The sequence below is a fragment of the Canis lupus genome, chromosome 17, assembly GCF_003254725.2.
Source record: "Canis lupus dingo isolate Sandy chromosome 17, ASM325472v2, whole genome shotgun sequence".
NCBI classification, from domain to species: domain Eukaryota; kingdom Metazoa; phylum Chordata; class Mammalia; order Carnivora; family Canidae; genus Canis; species Canis lupus.
In genome coordinates this window covers 48,737,351-48,747,667 of record NC_064259.1, presented here as the reverse complement: position 1 = coordinate 48,747,667, position 10,317 = coordinate 48,737,351, and the positions used below count along the sequence as shown (strand labels likewise).

Here is a 10,317-nt window from a genome sequence, read left to right as displayed (position 1 = left end):
CCGACCTAACGATTCCTACTTGCCCGCCCCGCCCAACGCCCGCGGCCGCCGGGACCGACGTGGCCTCTCTCGCGCTCCGTAATCGGAGGCTCTGCCCCTAACAAAGATGGCGGCCTGCTCCGTCCTGCGCCGCCCGTCGGCGGTGTCGGGCACCCGACCGTCTTTCACTTTCGGGTCACTGTTAATAGGCGATGGCGCCGGTTCCGAAGACAGTGGGGCGGATAAAGCTAGGTAAGCAGGTGTGGCAAGACGGGAGGGGGTCCAGGAGGGTAGGGACAGCCCCACTCGGGTCTGTCTTCAGTAGGGTCTTGTGCTTCACGCGGTGGGCGGAAGGCTCCGGCCCCTGCTTCCCGAGTCCCTTGACGCGTCGCCGCCTTCCTTTACTGTTCTAGACTGTCCTCTGCTGCCTGGCTGCCCGCTGGGGGCCGCTGCTGTCCCCAAACTCTGCAAGGAATTCCGCCCTGAGGACTATGGCGCCGAGGTAAAAAGGGCTCCTCGCTCCCCCTAGCCCCGTCTATGTCGGTCACGCCTCTTTCCAGTCAGCTGAGCTGAGCCCCGCCACGGCTGGGCGCCACACTGGACGCCCAGGGCTCCGCGGAGGGGCGCCTGGTAATGGAGGGTGGTGGACGTGGGCAGGATCGGGCGGACGGCGGTCTCCGAGGCGAGGATTGCGGGGTGGGCGGGAGTTGCAGAGGGCGAGACATTATGAACAGAGGGAACAGTGTGAGCAAAGTGGCCAAGGCAAGGCAAGGTGTAGGGAACACTGAAGTCAGATTTGAGTGGTTCGGTTGGAAGTGTTAGAAATGAAGTGGGGGCGGGGGATGAAGTGGGAAAGAAGGCAGCAAGTGGCTTGAAATGCTTTTCGTCTGGCACGAGGGCTTGGGTGTCCTCAACTAGGCGATAGTGTATTGAAGGAGGAAGACGATCAGATTTGGAAGCACGGAGAAGGTGTATTTCCAGCTGCTTCCTGGGTATCTCCAAAACCTCAAACCCACCAAGTCCAGAAGTTAATTCATCATCTTTGCAAGTTGGATGTTTTTCTCTAATCTAAATTTTGGCTGATAACACAAACGGACATCCAGTTGCTTAATGCAGAAATCTAAAAATCATTGTATATGATCCTCCCTTTCCCTTACCTCACACATTGAGTCAGTCACTAAAATCCACTTCAGAAATGTCTCTTGACTCAAGCCCGTCATTTCTATTACTGCCCCTGCTGCCACTGGCTTAGTTCAAGAATTCATTCTTTCTGGCCTGAAGAGTCACTGTGGCTTGCTAACTAAACACTCCACCCCTAGAATCATCTCCTTCCCCAGTGCTATTTCACTTGAGTGCTTCACTCCCCAGATCAGTCCCACTCCCATCACTGACAAGTCAAAGCCCAAACTCATTGGATCACACAGGGTTCTTCAGACCCAGCTCCTAGCTGCATCTCTAATAGAATGCTATCCTCACCAGTCTCTCTGCTTTTGCTCATTCAACACTCTTACTGAGCACCAACAATGTACCAGGCACTGTTTTTAGGCACTTGGAAGACAGCAGTAAATCAACACAAAAATCCTTTTATTTATTTTTTTAAAGATTTTTATTTATTTATTCATAAGAGACACCGAAAGAGAGGCAGAGACACAGGCAGAGGGAGGAGAAGCAGGGTCCGTGCAAGGAGCCTGACATGGGACTCAATCCCAGGAATCCTGGATCAGGCCCTGAGCCAAAGGCAAACATTAAACCACTGAGCCACCCGGGCATCCCACAAAAATCCTTTTAGTCAATGAATTAGAAGCATCTAGTGGAGGCAGCCAGTCAGCAAGTAAACAATATAGTATACCAAATATGAAAAGTACAAGGGAAAGTATAACAAGGATGGGCAGTGCTGAGTGGAATTGAGTTTCTTTTTTTTTAAGGGAATAGGGCGCCCCAGTGGCTCAGTTGGTTAAGCATCTGCTTTCAGCTCAGGTCATGATCCCAGAGCCCCACATCCGGCTCCCTGTTCAGTAGGAAATCTGCACCTCCCTCTGCCCCTCCCACCACTTGTTCTCTCGCTCACTCTCTCTCAAATAAATAAAATGTTTATAAAAAATAAAGGGAGGGATCCCTGGGTAGTGCAGCGGTTTAGCGCCTGCCTTTGGCCCAGGGCGCGATCCTGGAGACCCGGGATCGAATCCCACGTCAGGCTCCCGGTGCATGGAGCCTGCTTCTCTCTCTGCCTGTGTCTCTGCCTGTCTCTCTCACTGTGTGCCTATCATAAATAAATAAGAACATTTAAAAAATAAAATAAAATAAAATAAAGGGAAGGGATCCCTGGGTGGCGCAGCGGTTTGGCGCCTGCCTTTGGCCCAGGGCGAGATCCTGGAGACCCGGGATCGAATCCCACGTTGGGCTCCCGGTGCATGGAGCCTGCTTCTCCCTCTGCCTGTGTCTCTGCCTCTCTCTCTCTCTCTCTCTCTCTCTGTGTGTGACTATCATAAATAAATTAAAAAATAAAATAAAATAAAAAATAAAAAAATAAAATAAAGGGAATAGTCAGAAATGGCCTCTTGGAGAAGGTTTAAGCAGAGATCTGAAGGGATGAGTCATTCATGGGGGAAAGAGCATTCCAGGGAGAGGAAGTAACACAGACAAAAGCCTTGAGATGGGAGCACACTTGATGTGTGTAGGAACTTCAGAGGAGACCACTCACCACTGTAGTTAGAGATAGGACCAGAGGGTAGGAGATGATTCATAGAGTATTGAGGAGCCAGATTGTGTTGGGCCATGTGGTGAATTAAGAGAATAGCACAGAATGTGCTCTGGGGAGAGGTAGAAGGTCAAGGTAATCCCTTTTTTGTTTATTTTTAGAAATGGCTAGACTGGGCCAGTTAGGAAGTTGAATTAAACCCACCAGGAAATTGAATTTGAGAGTAAGACTTGATGGAAGCACACAGCAGTGTAAATGAAGATGCTGTTGAGTCAGGACTGTCTACTGAAGGATATTCTGGCTCTGAAACTGTTTAGAAAGTTGACTATCCCTCAGTGATCTGAAGTCCTTCCTGTGTATTAGTTTAGCACTCTGCCATTTCATGTAGTTTCTAAGTTTCTCAGTCAGTGGGCCACCACCTAGTCAGGTATGGTGCCCTCTTCAGGCCGGAAGATGCCACACGGGGACAAGATGACTCCTGTCCTCCTCCAAAGCTGACACTGAGGAAATGATTCTTATAAGAATCACAGAATGACAGGGAAAGATTTGAAGAGTCTCATCTCATTTTGTGAATGATGAAGCCAAGGTTCAGAGAGGTTAAATGACTTGTCCAAAGTCAAACAGCCAGGCAGTGGCAAAGCCAGAACTAAGATGTGAATAGCAAAGTGTTCTTTCCAGTTCTATGCTTCTCACCAATTGAGAGAGCAATAAAAAGCAGTGAATAATAAGGTTCTAAATTATATGACACAGACTATGTGAGTACAGCTTGTGAGTGAGGGCAGAGATCATCGGAGATAAAGAGGTTTGAGGGAAGGTGGAATTGGACTTTGAAGGTGAGACAAAGTGTGGGGAGAAGCTCGGAGCCAGGAGGGATTTGGGGACAGTTGGGGGGAAGATCCCAACACTGGAAGGAACCTGATAACAGAGGGATGATGGCAGCCAGGCAGGAGCGAATTACAAAGGAAGATTGGGAAGGTCAGCCAGGGGGTTTTTTGGAAGACTTCAAATCCCAGGCTGAGGAGCTAGACTCAGTTTTGCCTATGGCCCTGGCAGTGGGGGATTACTGGACTTTCCTGAGTAGGGATATATCTGTTGAGAGCTTGGTTTGGGGGGGAAACAGATGGAGTACAGGGGAGAGGCCAACCAGGAACTGCTGTATACATTTAGGCATGAGGTAGTTCCAGCGTGGGTTATATGGGGTTGCTCATAATCAAGGATATGGTGGGGGACATAGCTGGAAGAACAGGTAAGAGGGCTCTTTCAGGGACATCAGTGTAGCTGACTTGGTGGCAGGTCAAAGGAAGATCTTGTATGATGGAAAAGGCTGGGCTGAAGGCCACACACAACCCTTGGGAAGCAGGAGAGTAGTGAAGGAGGTAATATACCAGGAAAGCCAAAGCAGTGTGTCTTAAGGACACTGAGTGGAGAGAAATCAACCTGTAAGATTCTCCAGGCTAGGTGGCTGGTTTGTGGTTGCCATGGTGGAGGGATCAACCCAGCCAAGCCCCTAGAACTACCCCCAACATCAGCCTCCCTTCCCTTCCCCCTTCCAGGACACAGTGGATTTTCTTCGACGGCTTGTGGAGAGTGATCCCCAGCGCCTGCACCAGATCCATGTGGATAGGAGCAGCGGGCGGCTACAGCTGTGGCACCATGGTGGGGGGTGCAGGGGCCTGGGCCCAAGGATTGAGGCTGGGCTCTGAGATCAGGCCCTGGGGAAGGCTAGCCCTCAGATGCTCCTTTCTCTCATGTTCCTTTTTCTTTCCCTTCTCCTTATCCCTCCTGACAGATTACCTCCTAGACCATTTCTGTGATGAGGGGAAAATGCCTGGACAGAGTGAAAGGACCAAGGGGGCCAAGGGACTGGGGACCTACTGTAGTCTCCAGAAGTCCTTTCTGTATCCTCCCCAAGGGCCTGAGCCCTGTGCTCCTAGCCCCTCTTCCTCTGCCAGTTCAGACAGCCTCCTGCAGGTGGCCATGCCCCAGAAGCTCCTGCTGACTGAAGAGGTGAGACTACCAGCAAGGGGCTTCCACCTCTCCCAGTGCTCTTACAACTGCCATATTCCATGTAATACATCTGTATTGTCCCCTCACCTGGGCCCAGCCTTTCAGGGTCTTTCCATACTTCTGGCCTCTCTTTGGCTTTCTTATTCTCTGTCTCTCTGTCATCTGGTTTTCCTTCTCCAGGAAGCGAACCATCTGGCTGAGGAGCTGGTGGCTGAAGAGGAGCGCATGAAACAGAAAGCAGAGAAGAAACGACTCAAAAAGAAGGTAGCTGGAGGGCAGAAGGATGGGAACCCAGAGGTATCTAGGAGAGGGATGCTTTGTGAGCACAGGAGAGAACTCAAGGTGGCCCATTGTGGACCCTCTTGCCAGAGGGGGCCGAGGGGCTCAGAGCTTGGACAGAGAGGGTCTTGTGGAAGCCATATGGTATGGTGGTTCTGGAGTCACACTATGCTGCCTGGGTTGGAATCTGGCTCTTTCTTACTGTGAGACCTCTCCCTGGTAACTCTCCTGTCTGCTTTTTCACTTGCAGCATAAGGATAACAACAAAATCTACCTCATGGAGTTTTAGGGATTAAATGAGATAGTGTACGCAAAGCTCTTAACGTGGTACACGATGTATAGTCTGTATTGTACTCATAAAGAATTGGCTTCAAGATACAAATTGTGTGTATGTTTACATATGGTGTTCAAAATATGTCATCAGCATCATTGCCGTTATCATTGCAGCGTCAAAAGGATCGCAAGCGACAGGAGCGCTTGGAGCAGGAGGGCGGGGAGCCCAAGGTGAGTGTCTACAGGCAGATATGAAGAACACTAAGTGCCGGAGGGTGGGAGCTGAGAAGGCAGGCAGCTCAAGGTGATCCCCACCTGCCTTCCCTCCAGGTTGAGGCCACCCCAAATGGGGATGGGAGCCCTCCATCCAGCCCCAGGAACCTTGCTCAGGGACAGTGTGATGAGGAAGAGGTGAGAGCGCCCCACCCTGCTTCCTGTACTTCTTGGTCTCTGTCCACCTTCCCTCCCCCTCCTGCAGAACATACTTTATCCCCACCCCCTCCTGACTTTACTTTTTGTTCGCAGGACTCACTGGATCTGTCTAGCACTTTCGTGTCTCTGGCTTTGCGCAAGGTTGGGCGCAAGGAGGATTGGCCTCCTGGTGCCCGCAGAGAGAAGGGACTGAACCCGGAGCCTCGAGGCAAAACCCGGGGCCCCCATCAGAAGATGCGCCAGGAGGAAGGGAGCTCTCGGATAGAAGAGAGCCCCAGGCAGAGTCCTAAGGCAGAGGTGAGGTGACCAGTAGAAGGAGTTTTCTGGCTGCTCTAGGATTAAGAGATCTGGGGTCAGGCTCCATCACGGACATCCTGACCCTGGGTAGTTTCTTCTGCAGGAAGGTAGGGCTGGTACCATCTTGCAGAACTGTCATAAGAATTACATAAGTTGGATGAGGCTGACTGCAATATTCATTGTTTGAACAAAGGAGAAGGATTTGGGGAGGCTGAGGCCTGAGTCCTGTTTGACTTTTCTCCCCATCCCTAGGCATGTCCAGGACTGCTGGCAGCTGCCTTACAGCAGAGCCAGGAGCTGGCAAGTGAGACTCTCTCCACACACCCCCCACCCCGCCCTCCCTCCCTCACCCTCCCTCCTCCCCCAACTCTCCCTGGGATAGGCCCATCTGAGCCCCCCCACCTTCTCTCTCCCTAGAGTTGGGGACCAGCTTTGCCCAAAATGGTTTCTACCACAAGGCTGTGGTTCTCTTCACCCAGGCTCTGAAGCTCAACCCCCGGGATCATCGGTGAGTAGGGGCTTGGCCACTGTGCTGGGAGGTCAGGGCAAGGCAAAGTGTTGAAGATCCAGACTCTTGGCCACTTTGTCTTTATCAGGTTGTTTGGAAACCGTTCTTTCTGCCATGAGCGGCTGGGTCAGCCAACATGGGCCCTGGCCGATGCCCAGGTGGCCCTTACCCTGCGACCTGGCTGGCCCCGGGGCCTCTTCCGCCTGGGCAAGGCCTTGATGGGACTGCAGGTATTGGGTCTGAGACTGGAAGCATGGGCAGAATTTGGGTAGTGTGGTATAGGGTTTGGGTCTATATTGCCATTTTGTAGTAAAGCTCCTAGTACCACAGTGTCACAGTGTTAGCAGCACTAGGAGCTGATGTGGGTTTGAGGAGGGGGCAGTTTTAATTTCCCTCATCCCCTTGATACCTACACTTTCCTCTTTCCAATCCCTCTGGGACAAAAGCGTTTTGAGGAGGCAGCTGCTGTGTTCCAGGAGACTCTGAGAGGCGGCTGCCAGCCTGACGCAGCCCGGGAGCTCCACTCTTGCCTTCTGCACCTCGCTCTGGTAAGGGAGCTGGGCCCATTGGCAGACCACGGGGGCAGCAGGAAAACCGGCTGCAGTTTCCACAGTGAGCTCTGCTCCCTTCCACCTCAGGCCGGTAGCGAGGGCAGGAACAAGTGGGATGAGGGGCGTGAGCTGTGCTGCCTGTGCTGCCGAGAAGGAGAAATAAGTGCGGCTCCCTCTCTCTCCACAGCAGGATCCGCAAAGAGGAGGAATCCGGGAACCACCTGGCTTCCCGCAACCATTCTGCCATGCTGGGCCCAGTGTCTCAAGCCTCCTCCCTGTCAGCCGCCCTCCAAGTGCTGCTCCAAGAGCCTCTGTCCTCCTGTCTGCACCCTGGCCTCGTCTCCCTTGTCACCTGAGCCACTCCAACTCGCCCATCCCCCAGACTCTCCATCTCCAGGGCCCCTCAAAGGGCTCTGGTATCAGGACCGTGGCCCCAGCATCTACCTCAGGCCAGATGATGGAGGATCAGTACCTCATAGGACAGGGCTATGTGTGTATCCCATAGCTCCCTGCATATCTTGAGACCTTGTAGTCTAAAACCATAATTAAAGACTCCCCCGGTGGTCACTCCTCTTGCCACGGAGACCTGATGAAAGAAAGGAGCCCCATGTCCACTGAAACAACCTTTCTTTGATTCTGAAGCAGATGGCTTCCTCTGGGGGCAGTAAGGAGAAAGAAAATCCACCAAGGCTCAGGAGGGAACTGCACGAAAGTTCAGGTCTTCAGACTCCAACAGACCCAGCAGGAAGCATACGGGTTTGCTCTGGGTTTGCTCTGCGTCTTGGCCCTGAGGGATTCATTCACCAGCCAGAACTCTGTGCTCAGGAATGGGGTTAGGGGATGAGTGACACCTGAGTCCCTCCACCCCCTTCACTTTCCTGAACCCAGCTCTCACCTGGTTTCTTATAGCCCGAGCCCTGCATGCCTCATTTCCTGTCATTTGGTGCATATTCTGACCTCTCCTTTGTCCAGTAGCCTCACTTCCTCCAACTATTAGAAGATTCACTGGGGTTTGCATTTGGGAAGTCCCTTACCAGCTCCTGCCTGGAATAGGCAGGGTTCACAAATCTCCACCTCCCCACTGCTGGCTCTTCTGCTGATGGGACCTCAGCAGGCACCCAGGCTGCTGCTACTGTGGCCATGCTCTTTCTTCACTCCAGCACTGGGCATTGTTTTTGCTTTGTTTTTTAAATATTTTACTTATTTATCCACAAGAGACACAGAGAAAGAGAGGCAGAGACACAGGCAGAGGGAGAAGCAGGCTCCATGCAGGGAGCCCGACGTGGGACTTGATCCTGGGTCTCCAGGGTCACACCCTGGGCCAAAGGCAGGTGCTAAACCGCTGAGCCACCTGGGCCACCCCCAGCACTGGGCATTGTAATGAGCATTTCCACCAAGGGTCACTGCCCCCCCAAAGAAGGCTGTCATTCCCTACTGCCTGTGTAATAATCACGGTCTTTTGGGTTCTCTAAGATCCTGGCAGCTTCCTCTCTACCCCTGCCTGGGACTCTCCCAGCTCATTGAGATGTGGATCTGCAGGGGACTTTTAGGTCTCCCAGAATGCTTCGCCTAGAGGAACCGTTCATCAGGATAAAATGATCCTTTCTGCCTTAAGGTCTTGACCACACCATTCACACCTGTATAGGAGGTGTTGAAACACCTCCTTTACATAGGGCTTTCCCAAATTCCTTTTGTTTATGGAGCAGGCTCCTTAGATACTGTGTAGCAGACTGAAATCTGCCATTGCTGGTTGGGTCATCTTGAGCAGGTCTCCTAACATCTGTGCCTCAGGTCCCTCCACTGTAAAATGGGGCAGTTCTACTTCTCAGGGCTGTTGTGATTACTGAAAGAGTGTGAGGAAATACCTACCAAGTGCCTTGTACATTATGGATGCTAAATAAACTGGATTTTGTCTGCAAGGGTCCTACATATTTATGATTCCTACAGTGAGAAGAGATGAGTTAAGTTGTTGCTTATTTCACAAAATACAGACTCCCTGGGGCTGCAGTTCTCCAAGCATAGGCATTGGATCTGCAGCAACCTGGGAAATTGTTGCAAACGTATATTGTCAGGCCCTACCCTAGACCTTCTAAATCAGGGGCCCAGCAATTTGTTTCGTGAATACCTCCAGGTGATCCTAATGCCCAACCACTTGTATTAGGATCTGACAGAGGATATACCATCTGGAGGCTATTTTGGTGGGAGAGATTTGAGTTTTGTTCACCTCCAGCTTGATTTTGAGAAGTGGAAGCCCTGGGCTAGAATTTAGGAGGCCTCAAGTAGAGGGGGATTATGGCCTAGAGCCAATTTACTTGCCTCAATATACCTTCCTAACAAGAATTCTTTGCTCTGGGAGTTCTTTGTTCATGCCTAGTTGGGGAGAGGTGGTTGTGTTTGTTTGAGGGATGATTATATTATGGTGACTCCATTAGAGGCCTGTTCATGTGGCCTTCTTGTTCTAAGCAGCAAGGAGGTACTTCCCTACTTTGGGAACTCCACTAGGGTTCCTCAAAGAATGGGCACCCATCACTACTGTGTGGTATCTTTGCTTTCAGACTAAGTTGGCTCCTTGCTCTTCCAGCCACTCAGAGAAATGTCCCCTCCCCAGTAGCTTGTGACCTATCCTGGACTTGAATCTTCTCTGAGAGCCACAGGACTCCTGACATCTTGTCCCCATTTTGCCCCCTACACACTGCTGACTGGTAGGGTTCCAACCCAGCAGCCTGAGTTCTGAGTCCCTAGGGTTGAAATGCACAGTGACCAATCATCCCGGTTTTCCTGGGACTGAGGGATTTCCTGGAGTGTGAGATTTTCAGTGCTGAACCTGGGAAAGTCCTTGGCCAGCAGGAATGAGTCTGTCACTCTAAAGGTTCCAGAGAGGCAGCCTTAGGAAGGGGATGAAGGAAATGAGAAGGGGCCCTAAACCAGAACCAGGGTGTGTGTGTGCCGTCTACATGTATACAAAGGGCAACACAGGTGCAAAGAATACTTTTCGTATGATGGCTGACAAAGTCTTAGCCCTAGGCCAGTGGTCCTTATTTCAGTCCATGATGCCATTTTTTCTTCTGGTTGCTCAGATTCGTGAGGTTGTCACTGATTGATGAAATTTTCAGTCACCGGATAATCACACAGATTCCTCTTTTGTTATAGCCTCCCCCACCTGCCAAGTCTGGCCCTGGATTCTCTCAGCTCTGACCTTCTGCAGCGCCCAGAGATACAATCCTTTCTCAGGTCCCTGCTGTCCCCAGTCCACCTTACACTTGCAGCCAGACTAGCCTGCTCTAAAGCTGCTG

The 10,317-nt window shown here is 51.6% G+C and overlaps 1 protein-coding gene across 5 annotated transcripts; it reads left to right on the top strand.

Moving 5' to 3' along the window:
* Positions 1 to 89: 89 nt before the first annotated feature.
* TTC31 (tetratricopeptide repeat domain 31) lies at positions 90 to 8,943 on the top strand. Of its 5 annotated transcripts, XM_025453655.3 has the most exons (13): positions 90 to 231; positions 393 to 481; positions 4,231 to 4,333; positions 4,467 to 4,684; positions 4,865 to 4,948; positions 5,411 to 5,467; positions 5,567 to 5,647; positions 5,762 to 5,965; positions 6,218 to 6,269; positions 6,383 to 6,473; positions 6,562 to 6,703; positions 6,920 to 7,021; positions 7,212 to 8,943. In XM_025453655.3, exons 1-13 carry the CDS (start codon positions 192 to 194, stop codon positions 7,527 to 7,529), a joined length of 1,581 nt encoding a protein of 526 aa, XP_025309440.3. In that variant the 5' UTR covers positions 90 to 191; the 3' UTR covers positions 7,530 to 8,943. The 5 variants fall into 5 exon arrangements, with proteins under 5 accessions (XP_025309440.3, XP_025309443.3, XP_025309439.3 ...); XM_025453658.3 differs by lacking the exon at positions 4,231 to 4,333 and having other exon boundaries at positions 179 to 231; XM_025453654.3 differs by having other exon boundaries at positions 179 to 231; positions 4,231 to 4,684; positions 7,215 to 8,943.
* The last annotated feature ends 1,374 nt before the right edge of the window (positions 8,944 to 10,317 follow it).